The sequence below is a fragment of the Phoxinus phoxinus genome (genome assembly GCF_949152265.1).
Source record: "Phoxinus phoxinus genome assembly, chromosome: 5".
NCBI classification, from domain to species: Eukaryota; Metazoa; Chordata; class Actinopteri; order Cypriniformes; family Leuciscidae; genus Phoxinus; species Phoxinus phoxinus.
In genome coordinates this window covers 44,510,045-44,532,579 of record NC_136880.1, presented here as the reverse complement: position 1 = coordinate 44,532,579, position 22,535 = coordinate 44,510,045, and the positions used below count along the sequence as shown (strand labels likewise).

Genomic DNA, 22,535 nt, shown 5'->3' with positions numbered 1-22,535 from the left:
TCCTCCTTCCTCCTCTCACCCATTTTCCTCCTCTCCTCTCCTCCTCTTCCTTCTCCTCTTCTCCTCTTCTCCTCTTCTCCTCTCCTCCTCTTCTCCTCTCTCCTCTTCTCCTCTCCTCTCTTCCTTCTCCTCTCCTCTCCTCCTCTTCCTTCTCCTCTCCTCCTCTTCTCCTCCTCTTCCTTCTCCTCTCCTCCTCTTCTTCCTCTCCTCCTCTTCTCCTCTTCTCCTCTCCTCCTCTTCTCCTCTCCTCCTCTTCCTTCTCCTCTTCTCCTCTCCTCCTCTCCTCCTCTCCCCATTTTCCTCCTCTCCTCTCCTCCTCTTCCTTCTCCTCTCCTCCTCTTCCTTCTCCTCTCCTCCTCTTCTCCTCTCCTCCTCTTCTCCTCTCCTCCTCTTCTCCTCTCCTCCTCTTCTCCTCTCCTCTTCCTTCTCCTCTCCTCCTCTTCTTCTCCTCTCCTCCTCTTCTCCTCTCCTCCTCTTCTCCTCTCCTCCTCTTCTCCTCTTCTCCTCTCCTCCTCATCCTCCTCTTCCTTCTCCTCTTCTCTCTTCTCTCTCCTCCTCTTCCTTCTCCTCTCCTCCTCTTCCTTCTCCTCTTCTCCTCTTCTCCTCTCCTCCTTTCTCCTCTTCTCCTCTCCTCCTCTCCTCCTCTTCCTTCTCCTCTTCTCCTCCCTCCTCCTCCTCTTCTTCTCCTCTCCTCCTCCTCTTCCTTCTCCTCTCTCTCCTCCTCTTCCTTCTCCTCTCCTCCTCTTCCTTCTCCTCTCCTCCTCTTTCCTTCTCCTCCCTCCTCCTCTTCCTTCTCCTCTCCTCTCCTCTCCTCCTCTTCCTTCTCCTCTCCTCCTCCTCTTCTCCTCTCCTCCTCTTCTCCTCTCCTCCTCTTCTCCTCTCCTCCTCTCCTCCTCTTCCTTCTCCTCTTCTCCTCCTCTCCTCCTCTTCCTTCTCCTCTTCTCCTCTCCTCCTCTCCTCCTCTCCCCATTTTCCTCCTCTCCTCCTCTTCCTCCTCCTCCTTCTCTCCTCCTCCTCTTCCTCTCCTCCTTCTCTCCTCCTCCTCTTCCTCCTTCTCTCCTCCTCCTCTTCCTCCTCCTCCTTCTCTCCTCTTCCTCCTCCTCCTTCTCTTCTCCTCCTCCTCCTCCTCCTTCTCTTCTCCTACTCTTCCTCCTCCTCTTCTCCTCCTCTTCCTCCTCCTCCCTCTCTCCTCCTCCTCTTCCTCCTTCTCCTTCTCCTACTCTTCCTCCTCCTCTTCCTCCTCCTCCTCGGGTCAGAGCCCACGTCTCCTCCGGCTCAGGTCCGCTGCTCCTCCGTCAGCTCCTCTTCTCTGTCGGTGAGCTGGGCTCCGGCGCCGGAGGAGCAGCAGAACTCGGCGCTGCTCGGGTACGAGGTGTATTATCAGCTCAGCGGCGGAGACTTTGTGCAGATGCTGCGTCTGGAGCCGGACGTGGGACAGGCGCTCCTGAAGGGCCTGCGGCGCTGGAGCTCGTACCTCCTCACGGTGGCGGCGCTGACGGAGCAGGGCCTCGGACCCCAGAGCCCAGCCGTAGAGTGCAGAACCGATGAGGACGGTAAAACCAGTCAAACCTACAGCGCTTTACAGTACAGATCGTGTCCCAGTAATAAACAGGAGAATAACAGAATCAAACTTCATCAGATATGAGACGCGTTCAGAGGATCTACTGAAGATCATAGAGTCATTATTCAGATCAGTTATGAAACACTCATGTCTGCTGTGAAGGAGGTCCTTCAGTCGTTCAGCATTAGATCCCTCTTCTCATCTAGAGCTTTTAGATTCTTCAGGTGCTTCTTTGTAGATCAATAAAGTTATTGATGTTTCATTAGAAGTTCTTCAGATGAGTGTTTTGGAATGAAATCTGACTTGGGTATAGTTATATATATAATATAATAAAATAAACATATTATAATATAATAAATATAATATAATTAGATTATATTACCCTCCACCAAACAACCCCACGCCATAACCCCCCCTCCACCAAACAACCCCACACCATAATCCCCCCTCCACCAAACAACCCCACGCCATAACCCCCCCTCCACCAAACAACCCCACACCATAATCCCCCCTCCACCAAACAACCCCACACCATAACCCCCCCTCCACCAAACAACCCCACACCATAACCCCCCTCCACCTAACAACCCCACACCATAATCCCCCTCCACCAAACAACCCCACACCATAATCCCCCCTCCACCAAACAACCCCACGCCATAACCCCCCCTCCACCAAACAACCCCACACCATAATCCCCCTCCACCAAACAACCCCACGCCATAACCCCCCCTCCACCAAACAACCCCACACCATAACCCCCCCCTCCACCAAACAACCCCACACCATAATCCCCCTCCACCAAACAACCCCACACCATAACCCCGCCTCCACCAAACAACCCCACGCCATAACCCCCCCTCCACCAAACAACCCCACACCATAATCCCCCTCCACCAAACAACCCCACACCATAACCCCCCCTCCACCAAACAACCCCACACCATAATCCCCCCTCCACCAAACAACCCCACACCATAATCCCCCTCCACCAAACAACCCCACACCATAATCCCCCCTCCACCAAACAACCCCACACCATAATCCCCCCTCCACCAAACAACCCCACACCATAATCCCCCTCCACCAAACAACCCCACACCATAATCCCCCTCCACCAAACAACCCCACACCATAACCCCCCCTCCACCAAACAACCCCACACCATAATCCCCCCTCCACCAAACAACCCCACACCATAACCCCCCCTCCACCAAACAACCCCACACCATAACCCCCCCTCCACCAAACAACCCCACACCATAACCCCCCTCCACCAAACAACCCCACACCATAACCCCCCCTCCACCAAACAACCCCACACCATAATCCCCCCTCCACCAAACAACCCCACACCATAACCCCCCCTCCACCAAACAACCCCACACCATAATCCCCCCTCCACCAAACAACCGCACACCATAACCCCCCCTCCACCAAACAACCCCACACCATAACCCCCCCTCCACCAAACAACCCCACGCCATAATCCCCCCTCCACCAAACAACCCCACACCATAATCCCCCCTCCACCAAACAACCCCACACCATAACCCCCCCTCCACCAAACAACCCCACACCATAATCCCCCCTCCACCAAACAACCCCACACCATAACCCCCCCTCCACCAAACAACCCCACGCCATAACCCCCCTTCCACCAAACAACCCCACGCCATAACCCCCCCCTCCACCAAACAACCCCACACCATAACCCCCCCTCCACCAAACAACCCCACGCCATAACCCCCCCTCCACCAAACAACCCCACACCATAACCCCCCCTCCACCAAACAACCCCACACCATAACCCCCCCTCCACCAAACAACCCCACACCATAACCCCCCCTCCACCAAACAACCCCACGCCATAATCCCCCCTCCACCAAACAACCCCACACCATAATCCCCCTCCACCAAACAACCCCACGCCATAACCCCCCCTCCACCAAACAACCCCACACCATAACCCCCCCCTCCACCAAACAACCCCACACCATAATCCCCCTCCACCAAACAACCCCACACCATAACCCCGCCTCCACCAAACAACCCCACGCCATAACCCCCCCTCCACCAAACAACCCCACACCATAATCCCCCTCCACCAAACAACCCCACACCATAACCCCCCCTCCACCAAACAACCCCACACCATAATCCCCCCTTCCACCAAACAACCCCACACCATAATCCCCCTCCACCAAACAACCCCACACCATAATCCCCCCTCCACCAAACAACCCCACACCATAATCCCCCCTCCACCAAACAACCCCACACCATAATCCCCCTCCACCAAACAACCCCACACCATAATCCCCCTCCACCAAACAACCCCACACCATAACCCCCCCTCCACCAAACAACCCCACACCATAATCCCCCCTCCACCAAACAACCCCACACCATAACCCCCCCTCCACCAAACAACCCCACACCATAACCCCCCCTCCACCAAACAACCCCACACCATAACCCCCCTCCACCAAACAACCCCACACCATAACCCCCCCTCCACCAAACAACCCCACACCATAATCCCCCCTCCACCAAACAACCCCACACCATAACCCCCCCTCCACCAAACAACCCCACACCATAATCCCCCCTCCACCAAACAACCGCACACCATAACCCCCCCTCCACCAAACAACCCCACACCATAACCCCCCCTCCACCAAACAACCCCACGCCATAATCCCCCCTCCACCAAACAACCCCACACCATAATCCCCCCTCCACCAAACAACCCCACACCATAACCCCCCCTCCACCAAACAACCCCACACCATAATCCCCCCTCCACCAAACAACCCCACACCATAACCCCCCCTCCACCAAACAACCCCACGCCATAACCCCCCTTCCACCAAACAACCCCACGCCATAACCCCCCCCTCCACCAAACAACCCCACACCATAACCCCCCCTCCACCAAACAACCCCACGCCATAACCCCCCCTCCACCAAACAACCCCACACCATAACCCCCCCTCCACCAAACAACCCCACACCATAACCCCCCCTCCACCAAACAACCCCACACCATAACCCCCCTCCACCAAACAACCCCACACCATAACCCCCCCTCCACCAAACAACCCGACACCATTACCCCCCCTCCACCAAACAACCCCACACCATAACCCCCCCTCCACCAAACAACCGCACACCATAACCCCCCCTCTGTGTCCATGGAAGGGATTGGAGGAGGAGTGATACTGTTTGGCAATAAAGTGTATATTCGGGCCGCCACAGTCTAGTTAATAACCGGGAAGCACTGAATCTGTTTGTGCCGGTCAGTGTTGATCATGTGGCGTCTCAGATTAATCAATGTATGGGAAACGCTGCAGATTCAACTTTAATTGTGTGTGTGTGTGTGTGTGTGTGTGTGTGTGTGTGTGTGTGTGTGTGTGTGTGTGTGTGTGTGTGTGTTCAGTGCCCGGAGCTCCGCCCCGTCAGGTGGACGTCCAGCTGATAAACAGCACCTGTGTTAAAGTGTCGTGGCGCTCTGTGTTGCCGGGGCAACGGAACGGGCAGATCCGTGGTTACCAGGTTCATTACGCGCGTGTGGAGAACGGGGAGTCACATGGCCTGCCGCGCATCAGGGACATGATGCTGGACGATGCCCAGGTGAGGTCGCGACCCCGGCACACCCTCAAACTGATTTACATAATCTGCCAATTCGTCTTATCCAGATTATTGTGCGTCGTAGAAGAAAGCGGTTTTCTGTGAGCATACAAGACAGTGAAGCAGAATAGTACATTCCTCAATCGAGTTACAAATGGCTAAATTCACTCTTGTGTATATATCTGTTAGGTGCGCTTGTGTAGTTTTGGTATTATGTTAGTATTGATTGATCATGTTAGTATTGATTGATCATGTTAGTATTGATTGAGTATGTTAGTATTGATTGATCATGTTAGTATTGATTGATTATGTTAGTATTGATTGATCATGTTAGTATTGATTGATTATGTTAGTATTGATTGATCATGTTAGTATTGATTGAGTATGTTAGTATTGATTGATTGATCATGTTAGTATTGATTGATCATGTTAGTATTGATTGATTGATCATGTTAGTATTGATTGATCATGTTAGTATTGATTGATCATGTTAGTATTGATTGATCATGTTAGTATTGATTGATCATGTTAGTATTGATTGAGTATGTTAGTATTGATTGATCATGTTAGTATTGATTGATCATGTTAGTATTGATTGATTATGTTAGTATTGATTGATTGATCATGTTAGTATTGATTGATTATGTTAGTATTGATTGATTATGTTAGTATTGATTGATTGATCATGTTAGTATTGATTGAGTATGTTAGTATTGATTGATCATGTTAGTATTGATTGATTATGTTAGTATTGATTGATTGATTATGTTAGTATTGATTGATTATGTTAGTATTGATTGATTATGTTAGTATTGATTGAGTATGTTAGTATTGATTGATTATGTTAGTATTGATTGATTGATTATGTTAGTATTGATTGATTATGTTAGTATTGATTGATTGATTATGTTAGTATTGATTGATTATGTTAGTATTGATTGAGTATGTTAGTATTGTGAGCTGATCTGAATGAACAAACTCCATTCTGTTCTTTCACTAAATTAATCTCACCCTCCTCTTCTCCTCCTACACGCCGCCTGCTCATCACTGGATCTCTCACGTGTGTGTGTGTGTGTGTGTGTGTGTGTGTGTGTGTGTGTGTGTGTGTGTGTGTCGTTAGAGGGACGTGGATGAGACAGCACAATATGTGAGTATGAGCTTCAGCTTATGAATGAATGCATGAATGATTGAATAGGGATTAAAGAAGAAATGCATGAATTAATTAATTAATTAAAGCATGAATGAATGAATGAAAGCACCAGTGACATGTGATCAGGGCAGGTGTGAGGTCAGAGCTGATTGGTTAATGTCGAGTTGACATCATACCTGGTGTGTGTGTAGGAGCTGATCATTGAGGATCTGCAGCCTGAGACGCTTTACTCCATCAGTGTGGCGGCGTACACCATCAGAGGAGACGGCGCTCAGAGCCGCGCTCATCTGGTGCAGACGCCCGTCACATGTGAGTGTGTGTGAGTGTGTACTCCATCAATATAGTTATGTGATGATATAAGACTGAGTCAGTTACTGTGAGTGTGTGTGTTTCCTGCAGTGCCGGCTCGACCCATTCTGTCGGTGCGTCTGGTTAACGAGACGTCAGCGTGTGTGATCTGGACGACCCAGCGATCCTCCAACCCTCTGCAGGAGATCCGGGGCTTCCGTCTGACCTACGGCCTCAAGAACCACTCGCGCTCGTTCTCTGTGGACGTCAGACCCGAGGAGCGCCGGCGCGACGTGAGCGACCTGCGTCCTGGAGGCGTGTACTCATTCCTCCTGGCCGCTAGAGGGCGCTCTGGCTACGGCGAGCCGGCGGAAGAGGAGCTGTCGGTGCCGGAGTTTCCTCCCAGAGGTTTCCCGCTGCTGGTGGAGCGAGTGAACGCCACATGCTGCTCGCTGCAGTTCTCCTGGATTCCTCCGGGCGGCACTTATACGGGATACACGCTCGCGTACGAGGAAGCGGGAGGCGGCGTTGAACCGCGGACGCTAGCGGTGCCGGCGGATGCGTGTAGCTACACCCTTCACGGGCTGAACCCGGACCAGGCGTACGCTGTGAGAATATCGGCTCTTAACGCCGCCGGGTCAGGCCCGTTTAGCCCACAGGTGCGGTTCCGAACCACAGCCTTCGACACAGGTACGACTGGTGAACGAAACCCCACCCACAACCAACCCCACCCAACCAATCACAGTGGAGATGTGAATGTGGGCGGAGCACAGGTAACACTCAGCCAGTCGTTAGGGGGCGGAATTTCGAGGTAAGTGACAGGTGTCAGTCACAGTCCATTGGAGGACGAGCACTTGAGTTCATAGTAAGACTAGAGACGTTTTCTTGTCATCCTCTATTTTGAGTTCCTTCACTTCCTACATTTCCTAACACTTCCCAGTCCAGTTTGTGGTGTGGCACATATAGAATAAGTGTGTGTTTGTGTGTATTTGAGGTTTATGTCTCACCTCTCGACTTCCTTCCTTCTGAATAACCTTGATCCGCAGCGAGTGAATGTGTGTCGGCTCTCGGTGGATCAGCCACAGCTGCGTCCGCCATACGCTCACCTCCTACATCACACACACTATTCCCTGCACAGGCCTCGGCGCACGCGGCTCCCTCACCGCCCAGTGTGTGTGTGTGTGTGTGTGTGTGTGTGTGTGTGTGTGTGTGTGTGTGTGTGTTCTTAGATTACGCCAGTCTCACGTGTTGTTCGTGTCTGTGTGTGTTTTCGGACAGACGTGCCGAGGAACTTCTCTGTGAATCTGGCGACTAAGACGAGTGTGTTGCTGACGTGGGAGTTTCCGGAGAACAGCGCCCCCTATCGCTTCACAGTGAGTCGCTGCACTTCATTGGGGAGTTTGAGTGTGGAAAGAAAAAAGGATGTAGTGATTTTTGTGTGTGTGTGTTTGTGTGCGTGCATTCGGACGTGCGTGTGTGTGTTCTGGCCGTTCATGTCCACGACTACAGTGTTTGGTGGCTCTTGAGTTTCTGACTGCTCTGCTCCTCAGGTGGAGTATAACCGGCAGAAGATGGAGGTGGACGCTCGTCTGAGGAAAGCGGTGATTCCCAACCTCCAGCCTGACACCAGTTACGACTTCAAGATCACCAGTCCCGAGGGGAACATGGGAGGACTGAGACACCGCATCCACGCCAAGACCTCGCCACCCATCCTGATCCGCCGGCCCGAGCTGGACCACACGCGAGAAGCCGAGGCCACGGTGACCATCATACTGCCCTCGCTCGACAGCCGGAGCCACGTCAGGTGCCGAAACACACACCAATCATGCACGACATGCACACATACATCAAGTCAAGTCGCCTTCATATATATCACAACACGTCCGCAGCAGGAGAGGATAACCCTCAGGGTGAACAGAACAGAACAGAACTTATAGGTATTGCAGATATCATTAATTCATGATTTGAATGTTCAACATAATTGAGAGTTTCGTCTGATTGGACGGGGGATCAGGAGGACTGGACAGGAGGAGCTGGGGAGGGAGGAGCTGAGCTGGGGAGGGAGGAGCTGAGCTGGGGAGGGAGGAGGAGCTGGGGAGGGAGGAGCTGAGCTGGGGAGTGAGGAGGAGCTGGGGAGGGAGGAGGAGCTGGGGAGGGAGGAGGAGCTGGGGAGTGAGGAGGAGCTGGGGAGGGAGGAGGAGCTGGGGAGGGAGGAGCTGGGGAGGGAGGAGGAGCTGGGGAGTGAGGAGGAGCTGGGGAGTGAGGAGGAGCTGGGGAGGGAGGAGGAGCTGGGGAGGGAGGAGGAGCTGGGGAGGGAGGAGGAGCTGGGGAGGGAGGAGGAGCTGGGGAGGGAGGAGGAGCTGGGGAGTGAGGAGGAGCTGGGGAGGGAGGAGGAGCTGGGGAGGGAGGAGGAGCTGGGGAGGGAGGAGGAGCTGGGGAGTGAGGAGGGTAATACACTCCTGAGGAACGCCACAGCTGCTGATAACACTGAAGAGATTATATAGGCAAGGCAAGTTTATTTATATAGCACATTTCATACACAATGGTAATTCAAAGTGCTTAACATAGAAGAAATTAAAATAATCAAAAGAAATGAGAATAATTAAAACAGTTTAGAATAAAAAAATAAATAAAATACAGTGCAAACAGGACGCACAGTGGCACAATGCTCATTCAGTAAATGCACAGCTAAACAGAAGTGTTTTGAGTCTGGATGTGAATGTGGCTACAGTAGGAGCACACCTGATCTCTTCTGGAAGCTGGTTCCAGCTGCGGCTGGCATAATAGCTAAAAGCGGACTCTCCTTGCTTTGAGTGAACCCTTGGTATTTCTAGTTGATGTGATCCTAATGATCTGAGTGATCTGTTGGGTTTATATTCAGTGAGCATATCTGCAATGTATTGAGGACCTAGGCCATTAAATGATTTATATACCATTAATAATACTTTAAAATCAATCCTAAATGTGACTGGGAGCCAGTGTAAAGACCTGAGGACTGGTGTGATATGTTCATATTTTCTGGTTCTGCTTAGGATCCTGGCGGCAGCGTTCTGTACGAGCTGCAACTGTCTTATGGTCTTTTTGGGAAGGCCAGTAAGGAGTCCATTACAATAATCCACCCTGCTGGTGATGAAAGCATGCACAAGTTTCTCTAAGTCCTGACTGGAAACAAAGCCTCTAATTCTTGCAATATTTTTCAGATGATAGTATGCCGATTTAGTTATTGATTTGACATGACTACTGAAGCTAAGGTCTGACTCTAGAGACACACCAAGATTCCTGACTTGATTTTTAGTTGTTTGACCTCTAGAGTGAAGGTATGCGTTCACCTTGAGAACTTCATCTTTGTTTCCAAACGCAATGACTTCAGTTTTGTCTTTGTTTAACTGAAGAAAGTTTTGGCACATCCAACTGTTTACTTCATCAATGCATTGGAACAGGGAGTCAATGGGGCTGTAATCGTTAGGCGATAGGGCTAAGTAGATCTGTGTGTCGTCTGCATAGCTGTGTGTGTGTGTGTGTGTGTGTGTGGTAAGCCAACCTTACCACAATCCATTTTAACGAAAAAATCAAGACAGACTGGTTCTCCCTCCCACACGAACAGTGCGCTACATTGGAAATTGCCATAAATCACTTACCAAATACACCGGACATAGTTGTAATTAATGAACACACCAAAGCCGTTACGATAATAGAAATTGGTTGCTCTTTTGATGCTTACATGGACACCTGCTATGCTTCAAAACTGTTGAAATATCAACCATGGTATAATGTTTTCAATAACTTTGGCTACTCCTGTAAAGTTATTGCCCTCATTTTTGGTAGTTTAGGCCATGTGCATAAGTTGTGTGTAAGAGGCCTGCAGATTTGCGGACTACATAAGAACAAAGCCAAAAAACTGACCAGATATTGTTCGGTATCAGCAGTGATTGGCAGCCTCTATATATGGAGGCGTAGGTGCCACCTTTACCCTTAATGTGCATAATGGACTGAGATATCGGCTGCTGTTGTACATCTTTCTGCCAAATTTGGATTATGCCATGATATATGTTTATCTTTTAATCCAAATAAAGAAATTAAATGTGTGTGTGTGTGTGTGTGTGTGTGTGTGTGTGTGTCGTCTGCATAGCTGTGTGTGTGTGTGTGTGTGTGTGTGTGTGTGTGTGTGTGTGTGTGTGTGTGTGTGTGTGTGTTTGTGTGTGTGTGTGTGTGTGTGTGTGTGTGTGTGTGTGTGTGTGTGTGTGTGTGTGTGTGTGTGTGTGGTCTGCATAGCTGTGTGTGTGTGTCGTCTGCATAGCTGTGGTAAGAGATTTGGTTCTTTCTCATTATTTGGCTCATTGGGAGCATGTACAGGTTGAATAGGAGTGGCCCGAGTATTGAGCCTTGAGGAACTCCGCATGTCATGGATGTCCACTCAGACTTATGGTCTCCTATACTCACATAATAACCTCTCGCTTCTAAGTATGACCTGAACCATTTTAGGACTATCCCAGAAAGCCCCACCCAGTTTTCCAGCCTGTCAAGAAGTATGTTGTGATCAACAGTGTCAAAAGCAGCACTGAGGTCGAGTAGTACCAACACTGATATTTTGCCTGTATCAGTATTTAAGCGAATATCGTTAATTATCTTTATGAGCGCTGTCTCTGTGCTGTGATGCGATCGGAAACCAGATTGAAAATGGTCAAAGTATCCGTTTGAGCTTAAGAATTTGTTCAGCTGATTGAAAACAACTTTTTCAATGATCTTGCCAATGAAAGGAAGATTTGAGATCGGAAAATATATGGAAAATAAGATAGTTTGATTGATTCACTTCCGTTGTAGAGATCATTAGTTATTAACTGAGGGTCCGCTTACACGACACCGTTCTAACGGTGAAACTTTTAATGTGTTCCGGCCGTTCATTCACACACACCAGTGTTTGGAGCTCGAGAACACACACTCTGAAACAGGATCAAAGTGCAAGTTTTGAAAAATGTTGAAAGCGTTCTCATCTCTGTGTAAACTTCAGAAACGTGAATCTGTGAAACGCTGACGCCGCACATGCATATCACGTGTTGAGTCTATAGGTGTGTGTGTTTGCTCATGTGTGTGAGGTGCTGGATCGCACGAGAGGACAGGAATCCTCCGGCTGCTGCACTGTGAATAATTCAGAACCGCAGTGGATTTGTGTTTCTGGCTGCGTCTGGTGCTGAGCTCAGGAAGAAGATCACTTCAGCTCCCGACGCAATAACTGCAGCACACACACTTTACAGATCTCACGCAGCGCACGCTTCCGTTTCTCAGCGCTCAGATGTGTGTCAGCAAACGCCAGCGCGAGAGATGCTGCTTCAGACACACAGATGATGAATATACGACAGCTCACGAGTGTCCACACACTCATCCGGTCTCAAGCGGCTCACTGCAGTTCTGACAGAAATACTGCAACAGTTGCTCATTGATGATGTTAGTTATTGCATTAACTTCCGTTACTAATGGGGCCGTACTGTAAAGTGCTGAGACTTTCATTGAAGGAATCGTTAAAGAAGTCGATCATTTTATCCCTATAACTAAAATCACATATTTAAACTTTTTTTAATAAAGAAAAGTTCTTCATGCCTTAAAATATCTTGAATGTAACTCGACACCCTTGCCTCATTTAGTATGCGCAGTTCTATGAATATGCAAACGAGCCCCGCCTCCACTCACTCACTCACTCAGAGATCCACTGGTGGACGATCACACGTTGATCTGATTGGTCAAGGTAGTGTGTGACGTCAGAAACACCAGCGATTTCAAAGCGTGTGTTTGAGACTGTCTTTGGTTCACTGCAGTTTTAAGCAGAAAATACTCAGCAATGCTGTCGACTTATGAACTTACACATGGTGTGTGTTACAGCAGATTAATAACACCACATACACACATACACTACATTAATAGCTGGATTTTCAACACAGGGGGACTTTAAAGTCATGTTTATTCGTTGTCAATTCATGCTGTGATTCACACACACACACACACACACACACACACACACACACACACAGCTGAAACGTTCACGTTCGCCAGGGTTCATTAGTGCGCAGCTCGTGTGTGTGATGAGATCTGGAGAACTAACAAACCCTCATGTTGCGTGTGTGCCGGCAGGAACATCTATGTGGTGGTGGTTCCTCTGAAGAGAGCCCGAGGAGTGATCCGTCACCTGAAGAGCCCGGACGAGATGGACCTGGAGGAGGTACAGCCGCGCACATCTCACTAGCGTTAGCGTCAGTTTCACGTTTAACCAAACCAGCTTTTGAGATGCTGCGACGCGATTGGTCCGCTGGTTAGTCCAGTTATCCAATCACAGCCTCTGCTGAGGCAAAGGGGATTTATTCTGTAAGTGTGTGTTCATGCGCATCTTCTTATCGGATGATAATTAACAACCTCATTTGAGCAGTGTTGCATTACAATATTGGGTTACTCCCTTAAAAAGTAACTTATTGCGTTATTTTGTAACTTTTTAAGGAAAGTAATGTGGTACATCACTGTTGCGTTACCTTTTCTCACCTGGTCTGGGCATTTTATAACACAAAAGTGCTATTTATGGGCAAATATTAAGGCCCTTTCTCACCAAAATGGGAAGAATTAGCCTCAGACTGAAGGTAGCGCAAATTCAAACAAACCTTTCAACTTTAAACACTTACTTCACCAAAAAGGTAATCTGATTACATAACTCAAGTTACGCTTTTACCCAAACACTGCATATGAGCACATATATTTTTCACATTTATATATTTTTTATGCAATAGCCTAAAATGTGGACAAAAACAGGTGGAGGGAAACATCTTTGATTATTGTTATTATTATGCGTGAGATCTGAAACCACTAATGCAGATCTACAGGTTATAAGTCTGATGCGTGTCGTGCTGGTGATGCTGCGCAGATAATCAGATAATTGTGATATATGAGCAGGGTGAAGCTCACACACAAATATTAAACAAACAATTGTTGTTTTGCAACATTGAAACATAAAACCGAAGAAGAAATGCTCCACTCACTCACTCACTCAGAGATCCACTGGTTGGTTACAAGGTACTTTGTGACGTCAGAAACACCAGCGATTTCAAACCGTGTTTTTGAGTTTGTGTGTGTGTGTGTGTGTGTGTGTGTGTGTGCAGCTGCTGAAGGACATCAGCCAGAAGCAGCGCGACCCGCGCCAGCGCCAGGTGGACCTGCGCAGAGCCTACATCACGGCCCGCTTCACCCCCGCCACGCTGCCCGGCTTCTTCACGCTGGGGAACCAGCAGGACTACGGCGGCTTCGAGAACCGGGCCTTAGAGTCCGGCCAGGAGTACGTGTTCTTCATCCTGGCGGAGCTCAACTCCACCACTGGGGTAAGATGTGCCGACTGCACACGTGTGTGTGTGTGTGTGTGTGTGTGTGTGTGTGTGCAGGCGTAACGCTCCTGTGTTTGTGTGTTCAGAAGATGTTTGTGGCCAGCCCTTACACCGACCCCGTGATCGCGCCGGACTCGGACCCGCAGCCGCTGGACGCGAGCGACGGCCTCATCTGGGTTCTGGGACCCGTCCTGGCCGTCGTCTTCATCGTCTGCATCGTCATCGCCATCCTGCTCTACAAGAAGTGAGTGTGAAGTGTGTGTATCGCTGTGCCTGAGAGGCTTGTGTGTCGGATCACATGCACTGTTGTGCTCATAAGTTTACACCCCCCTGCAAGACCTTGATAATGTAGACAAAATCTATTATTATTTTAAATGTTGTCTAAAATCTATAATTATCTATTCATATTTAAATCAATTTACAATAAGGTTCCGTTTGTTAACATTAGTTAACTACATCAACAGCGTTTATAAATCTTAGTTCTCTTTCGAGGGAACGCCTTCAGCGTGACGCGTCTGAAGCCTGTGTGGAACTAGTCCAGTCTCGATCGGTGTCGCGTCACCGCGTCACTCGTGACGTCGCATGTGCCGGCGATGCGGAAGCTATGAACGGACGCCGGATCACAGCAGCGTCAGCTTCTGGTCTTCAGCAAGCGCTCTGTGTGACTGTATTGTCTTATTTGGTGTTGTCTGTCTAAGCGCTCTTATAGTCTCTTATATTATATAAAAAGAAAAATATGGCGAAAAAAGTGAATCATTTCAGACAGTGTGCGTCCCCCGCTATTTGAGCGAGCGCGACACACTCGCTCTGTGGTGTTTGTCTGGGAGTGGAGTGCTCGAGTGTGATAGGACGCTCCGCTCCCGGCTGGCCCTGCTCCATGAATCTGGCCAGGCCCCCGAGGGTCGGGTCCGGCGTCTGTCGAGGCGGCGCGGCGTCTGCACACATGGAGCTGGCGGATGAAGTTGAGACGCTTCGGCATGGGTTAGGGTTAGCACTCAGCATAGTTTCTCAGCATTCAGCAGCCGGCTCCATTGGCCCCGGCACGGGTCGGAAGCTCTGCGGCTTCTTCCGCCCAGCACGAGGACCCGATGCTCGAAGTATCTGGCTCTGAGGAGTTCGATATCTTGAGCATCGAGGCAGGAGAATGTGAGGACTCGCCACCTCTGTCTCCTGCCCTCGAGGAGCTGCTGGAGGTCGTGACCAGGGACACATTAAACATCGACTGGCCAGCAGAGAAGCCGGAAGCGTCCAGAAAAAGAAAGTTAGATGAACGCAAGCCCGGTCACAGCCTTCGCGCCGGAGCTTCCCATTTTTTCCCGATCTCCACACCGAGCCCTTCTCATCCCGTCCGTCGAGCCCCAATGTTCACACACCGTAAAACTTCAAATAATAGCCGAGTCCCGACTAGACGCCTGTCTCTTTTACACGCCTGCTGTGGCTACAGGTTTGGATAAATAAAGGCCGTTCTCAGATAGAGGCCGGGTCTGTTTTTTAGTTTCGGGTTGTATTTAATCTTCTAAAACCCGTCAGATGGTCTGTTTAAGATTGCGCTCGCAAGAGAGCCCAGCACATCTGAGCTGTTAGCGCTAGCAAGTTAGCGGAGTCCGGAGCGGGAGAAGTGGAGGAGAGCGGCGAGGAGGAGGAATTCGCCAATGAACGTGTAGTTGAGGAACGCGGTGATGATGATGTCGAGTTCGCTTCCTCAGGAGGCCTGCAGAAAATATAAACCGGTTCATTCCTGCCAGTCAACTGCTTCAGGACACCGAAATCACTCAAAGCTCAACCGCCGAGGCCAGTCGGGGCCCCCAGTCCTGGAGAGGTCTTCAGAACATATCTCAGTGGGTCCTGCGCACAGCGGAAGAAGGGTACAGAGTTCAGTTCGAGTATCGTCCACTGATATCCAGCGGGGAGGTGCACACGCTGGTCAGCCGGAGCAGGGTCGGGTCATGGAACAAGAAGTCCAGTTCCTCTTAGAGGAGGAGGCCGTAGAGCAGGTTCCTCTTCAGGAGAGGGAATCCGGGGTCCACAGCCGGTAGAGGATGGGGGATCGCCCTATAATAGATCTCGGGGTGCGGAATCGGTCTCTGAGGAGCTTCAGATTCAAAATGCTAACCATTCCTATTATCGTGAGTCAGATCCGGTCCGAGGACCGGTTTATTATGATAGATCTATAAGACATATCCATCCTTCCCCATCACAGGCGGTTTCATTAAGAACATTAAGAAAGGTGTATAAATGCTCTATAAATATATTGTTTATTGTTAGTGTATATATGATTTAGATATTGTTCATATTAGGTAATGCATTAACTAATGTAATGTTATGAAATAAGACCTTATTGTAAAGTGTTACCATAAATGTAGCTTCACCAGAGCTGGACTAAATCAAAAACAAAGCAATGGGTTCTTTCTTCTTTTACATGATAAACATCTTGATTCTGCGGGGGATGTAAACTCATGAACACATGCAGTCAGAAAAATCTACTTCATTCAAAGAGAATACAAGATCATTTTTCTGACTCCATTGGCAGATATTTGTTCTCGTATTAATCATAAACTAACTTCATTTTGATCATTTTTTTAACTTAATATCTTCAGTCATGTTGCTTCTTCTCCAGTAAATTAATCTTGATTTAAGAATGTTTAGATATTAGTGCTGGAAAACAAAACATGATTTATCACAGTTTACATACAGTAGATGGGAATGGGTCAGCTTACATGCAACATGTAACATAACTATAATCATAAAGACAGAAGTATGCATGAATATGAAACGCTAGTTAGGAGAAGCAGAGATGATGTGAACTGTGCAGGAATGGTTCCTGAAGCGCTGTATCTATGACGACAGAGAGAATAACGTGTGATTAAATATGTAGGAAGCAGATATTTCTGGACAGGAAGATAATAGAGTCTGAGCTGAAGATTCAATCAGACGATCTGGATGAAACCAGGCAAGAGGAAACATTCAGTTATTATCATATTTGCTAGATGTCATGTATATTATGTGTATATGTGACTCTGGACCACACACCAGTCTGGAGCCGCACGGGTGTTTCTGTGGCAATAACAACTATACAGCGTATGGGTCTCAATTATGCCAGAAATCATGAGGATATTAAGATCATGTTCATGAAGATATTTAGTAAATGTCCTACCGTAAATATATAAAACATGTATTTGTGTGAGTGAATGCAGCACAATCGTGAACATAAATGCACAACTTTAAAGCAGATTTTCTCAATGTTTACATTTTTTTGCTCCTCAGATTCCAGATTTTCAATAGTTGTGTCTCGACCAGATATTGTCCTATCCTAACACACCACACATCACTGGAGAGATTATTTATTCAGGATGTGTAATCTCAGTTTCAGAAGTTGACCCTTGTGACTGGTTTTATGGTCCAGGGTCACAGATGTGAAATTTTGTATATTTATTAATCTTTGTTAATGTTAGTTAATAAAACTGTTTAATGTTAGTTGATTAGGTCCATTAAATAATAATAAATGATACAACTTTGGATTTTAATCATGTATTAGTAAATGCTGAACATTTAATTTCCACAGACTGTGATGATGACACATTTCCAGTTATTAACATCTAGCTAAGCTTTTTATATTTTCATTTAAAAGATGTGTGTTTACAGCACTATACATTGTGTTTTCTTACCTTCACATTTAATTACGGTAAACTAGTTAATTCTGCTTCTTGTGTTTCTACTTCAGCCGCTCCGTCTCATACGAACTCCATCATGGATATTTGCTTTTGCTTCTGGAGCAAGTGTGAACGCAGAGATTTGATATTTTTCCGTTCAGCATTTGTTAGGGAGGTGCAGAGACAACAGGGACCCAAGAGCAGATCAATTGAGAATGGAATTTATTGTCCAAAAGATTGAAACAAAACAAAACAAAATACAAAATAATTGGTAGCCGAGCCACCAAGTAAGAGGGCGAGGCAGAGTCGAAATCCAATGGACAGGCTGGGGTCAAAGACAGTAGCGAACCAAACTTTTAGGAAAATCCAAGGCAATAGTCCAGGACAGGCAGGGGGTCAAAAACCAGGAGAGCAAGCTGAGTCAAGACAGGGAACAGGAACTAGGCAAATAAACAACAAAACAGGGTTAAATAATCAGACAAGGTTTAGCAGCAACCAAAACAAGACTTTCAGGCAAGGGGACAGTGGTGAAACGGACGGAAACCAAGACACACTGACAGAGAACCAAAGAAAGAGAGAAGCATAAGTAGTGGAGAAAATCAGTGCAGAAATGGAAAACAGGTGTGTGAGTAATGAGAGTGAGAGCACTAATTAGAATGGGATTCAGCTGTAATGGTAGAGTGAGGTGAACTGACAATCAAGACACAAGACAAACAGCAGAAAGGCTGAAGATCAAACCAGAGTCCTGACAGTACCCCCCGCCCCAGGAACGCCACCAGGCTTCCCAGGACGAGGAGCAGATCGATGGTATTCCTCAATAAGAGAACGGTCCAGAATGTCCCGGGTAGGGACCCAACATCTTTCCTCCGGACCGTACCCTTCCCAATCGACCAGGTACTGGTATCCTCTTCCCCGACGCCTGGAATCCAGAATCCTCCTAACAGTGAAGGCGGGGGCACCCTCAACCATTAAGGGGGGGGAGGGAGGGGTTTTGAAGGAATGGGTGGAGACGAAGAGAGGGAACGAATAAAAGGTTTGACACAAGACACATGAAACACCGGGTGCACTCGACGAAGGGGATGCGGGAGCCGAAGCCGAACCACCACCGGGCTGATCACCTTAACAATGGGGTATGGCCCAATGAACCGCGGTGCCAACTTCTTGGATGGCACCTTAAGAGGCAGGTCCTTGGTGGAGAGCCACACCTTTTGTCCGCAAACATACCGGGGTGCCTCAGCCCGACGGCGGTCCGCCAATCTCTTGGTGCGGTCCCTAGTTCTTAGAAGTGCTTCCCTGGCCCTCCTCCAGGTCCGCCGGCATCGGTTAATAAATGCCTGAACTGAGGGAACCGCAGCTTCGGAACCCTGTGAAGGAAACAGAGGAGGTTGATACCCAAGACAGCAAGAAAACGGGGATAGCCCAGTAGACGACACCGGCAAGGTATTGTGAGCATACTCAACCCACGTAAGCTGTTGGCACCAGGAAGAAGGGTTATGAGAGGCCAGACAGCGGAGAGCCCTCCCGAGGTCCTGGTTCGCCCGCTCGGTCTGGCCGTTGGTTTGTGGATGGAATCCTGACGACAAACTAGCAGTAGCGCCAATCTGTCGACAGAACTCCCTCCAGAAGTGGGAGACGAACTGGGGCCCCCGGTCGGAGACCACGTCCTCCGGAAGACCATGGATCCGAAAGACGTGGTCAACGATCTTCTGGGCGGTCTCTTTAGCCGAGGGGAGTTTAGGAAGGGGAATGAAGTGGACCGCCTTGGAAAAGCGATCCACTACGGTAAGGACAACCGTATTGCCACTGGACTCCGGTAACCCCGACACAAAGTCCAGTGCAATGTGGGACCAGGGACGGGATGGAACGGGGAGAGGTTGAAGCAAACCAGCGGGAACAGAATTAGAGGACTTGTTTTGAGCACAGACCGAGCAAGCTACTACAAAACCACGAACATCCCCCCCCATACCCGGCCACCAGAAACGCTGGCGGATGGAAGCCAATGTTCTCCTCACTCCTGGGTGGCAGACCAGCCTGGACGAGTGGCCCCACTCCAGAACCCCCGGCCGAACCGACTCCGGAACGAACAGCAGACCCGCCGGGACCCTCTCTGGTACCTCTGCCCCCGACTGGGCCTGCCTGACGCGTCTCTCGATGTCCCAGGTGACGGAACCCACCACACGACCTGGAGGAAGAATGGTGTCTGGCGGGGTTGCGTCCTCTGGGACAGGAAACTGGCGAGAGAGCGCGTCAGGCTTGACATTTTTGGAACCCGGCCGGTAAGACAGAGTAAAATTAAAGCGACCAAAGAAAAGTGCCCAGCGAGCCTGTCTGGAATTCAACCGTTTGGCGGTTTGGATATACTCCAAGTTCCGGTGATCGGTCCAAACCAGAAAAGGCTCCGCCGCACCCTCCAACCAGTGGCGCCACTCCCCCAAAGCCAGCCGCACTGCCAACAGCTCACGATTGCCGATGTCGTAGTTCCGTTCTGTGGGAGACAATCGGTGAGAGAAGTATGCACAAGGGTGCAATTTGTTGTCAAGGGAAGATCGCTGGGAAAGAACCGCTCCGACACCTATCTCTGACGCATCAACCTCCACAACGAACTGCCGGGTAGGGTCTGGAGTAATTAATATAGGTGCGGATGAAAACCTCTTCTTGAGTTCATCAAAGGCCGCCTGAGCGGACGAGGACCAGCAAAACGGTGTCTTTGTGGAGGTTAATGCAGTCAGAGGAGCCGCCACCTGGCCAAAATTACGTATAAACCGCCTGTAGAAATTAGCAAACCCAATAAAACTCTGTAGTGATTTTCGGTTGCCAGGTGTGGGCCAGTCAGAGACGGCTCTTACCTTAGCAGGATCCACGCGAATCCCCTCCACCGAGACGATGTGTCCCAAGAACGGAACCGACTGGTTGTGGAAGGAACACTTCTCCGCCTTAGCAAACAGTTGGTTCTCCAGCAGGCGCTGCAGCACCCGTCTGACGTGCTGAATGTGTACCTGGAGTGAACGAGAAAAGATCAAGATGTCATCCAGATACACAAAGACAAACTTGTTGATCATGTCTCTCAGCACGTCGTTGACGAGCGCCTGGAAGACGGCTGGGGCGTTAGTCAAACCGAAGGGAAGAACCCGGTACTCAAAGTGCCCCGTGGGGGTGTTAAAAGCCGTCTTCCACTCGTCCCCCTCCCTGATCCGAACCAAATGGTATGCGTTGCGGAGGTCCAGCTTCGTGAAGTACCTTGCCCCCTGCAGGATCTCGAAGGCCGACGACATCAATGGCAGAGGGTACCTGTTTTTAACAGTGATGTCGTTCAACCCCCGATAATCAATGCAGGGGCGCAAGGAACCATCCTTCTTCTTCACGAAGAAGAACCCCGCCCCCGCTGGAGAGGAAGAAGGACGAATAATGTCAGCCGCCAGAGACTCTGATAGATATTTCTCCATGGCCGCCCGTTCGGGGGCGGACAAGGAGAACAACCGTCCCTTAGGCGGAGAAGTGCCAGGAAGAAGGTTGATGGCACAATCACAGGGACGGTGCGGAGGAAGAGATGCGGCCCGGGAGTGGCTGAAGACCGCCCTCAAATCGTGGTAGACCTCAGGAACTCTGGAGAGATCAATCGGCTCCTCCTGCAACACAGAAACAGAGGAGACAGGAGACAAGGCAGACACAAGACAATGGGCATGGCAATGTGGACTCCATGATAAGATAGTGCTCTCAGACCAGTTTATGTGAGGATTGTGAGTGGTTAACCAGGGGTGACCAAGGATCACAGGAGTGAGGGGTGAGTGACAAACAAAAAACACTATTTCTTCTCTGTGATTGCCAGAGGTGATAAGCTCTAAAGGAACAGAGGTCTGAGAAATAGTGGTCAGTTCCCTGCCATCTAAGGCGAGAGCAGTAAGGATAGGAGAGAGAGACTGAAAAGAAATGCCTCTTTTCGAGGCCCAAGAAAAATCAATAAAATTTCCTTCGGCTCCCGAATCAATGAGGGCAGAGAGTTGGTGGACAGCACCTTTATGAATGACTGAGACTGGAAGCATGGAGCGGGAACCAGTGGATGGGGTGGTGGAAGTAGCGCTCGCCAGTATCCCCACGTTTACTGACGAGCGTTGGCTTTTGCCGGGCAGGAAGAAGCAAAATGTCCGGGTCGACCACAGTAGAGACATTGTCCCTTGGACAGACGTTTCTGTTTCTCCTCTGCCGACAAACGGTACCTGCCCAACTGCATAGCTTCCGGAGGGGATGGGTGGTCTGGAGCAGCAGACATGGAGAAGGAAGGTGCAAGGTCGACTAATGACGAGGATGGAGGAACCCGAGCTCTCCTACGAAGATCCCGACGGTTGTCTAAGCGGATGGCCAGGCCAACAAGTTCATCCAGGTGTTCAGGAAGTTCGTGGGCATAAACCTCATCCTTTATGTCATCCTCCAGTGCCTCCGTAAACCTGGCCACCAGTGCGGCTTCATTCCATGAACTTGAAGCTGCGAGGGTGCGGAACTCGATGGCAAAGTCCGCCACTGAGCGTTTCCCCTGACGTAGTGCTGCCAACAGCCGCGACGCCTCCTTACCGAGCGCTGAGCGGTCGAATATCTTGACAAATTCTGCTTTGAAGCTTGAGAAGTCCTCACAGCACTCTGCCTCTGCAGCCCAGACGGAAGTGGCCCATTCCCGGGCCCGGCCAGCGAGAAGGGAGATGACGAACGCCACTCTGGCAGTGTCTGAGGCATAAGTGAGGGGTTGCAGAGAAAAAATCACTTCACACTGAATCATGAACGCACGACACATTGTAGGCTCACCGGAATAAATGGGAGGGTTGTTGATGCGTGGTTCGGGAGTGACAAGGGGGCGTTCGATGACCGGTGACACAGGGTTGCGATCGGTCTGCATTCTGCGAATAGTC

At 49.5% G+C, this 22,535-nt stretch overlaps 2 protein-coding genes across 2 annotated transcripts in view; both read left to right on the top strand.

The window, feature by feature from the left end:
* The window catches only part of LOC306998322 (receptor-type tyrosine-protein phosphatase S-like), a gene marked incomplete at both ends in the record, with an annotated part of 10,448 nt that extends 2,783 nt beyond the window's left edge, over positions 1–7,665 (top strand). Inside the window, 6 exons of the mRNA XM_079612287.1 lie at positions 1,257–1,553; positions 5,004–5,197; positions 6,315–6,341; positions 6,536–6,653; positions 6,744–7,405; positions 7,627–7,665. Coding sequence (XP_079468413.1) covers positions 1,257–1,553; positions 5,004–5,197; positions 6,315–6,341; positions 6,536–6,653; positions 6,744–7,405; positions 7,627–7,665 — 1,337 coding nt within the window. The remainder of the gene's footprint in view (positions 1–1,256; positions 1,554–5,003; positions 5,198–6,314; positions 6,342–6,535; positions 6,654–6,743; positions 7,406–7,626) is intronic.
* The window catches only part of LOC306999571 (receptor-type tyrosine-protein phosphatase S-like), a 114,978-nt gene that overhangs the window by 65,690 nt on the left and 26,753 nt on the right, over positions 1–22,535 (top strand). The window contains 5 exon segments of the mRNA XM_079614385.1: positions 7,911–8,005; positions 8,183–8,436; positions 12,756–12,843; positions 13,769–13,984; positions 14,074–14,231. Of these exon segments, the coding sequence (XP_079470511.1) occupies positions 7,911–8,005; positions 8,183–8,436; positions 12,756–12,843; positions 13,769–13,984; positions 14,074–14,231 (811 nt within the window).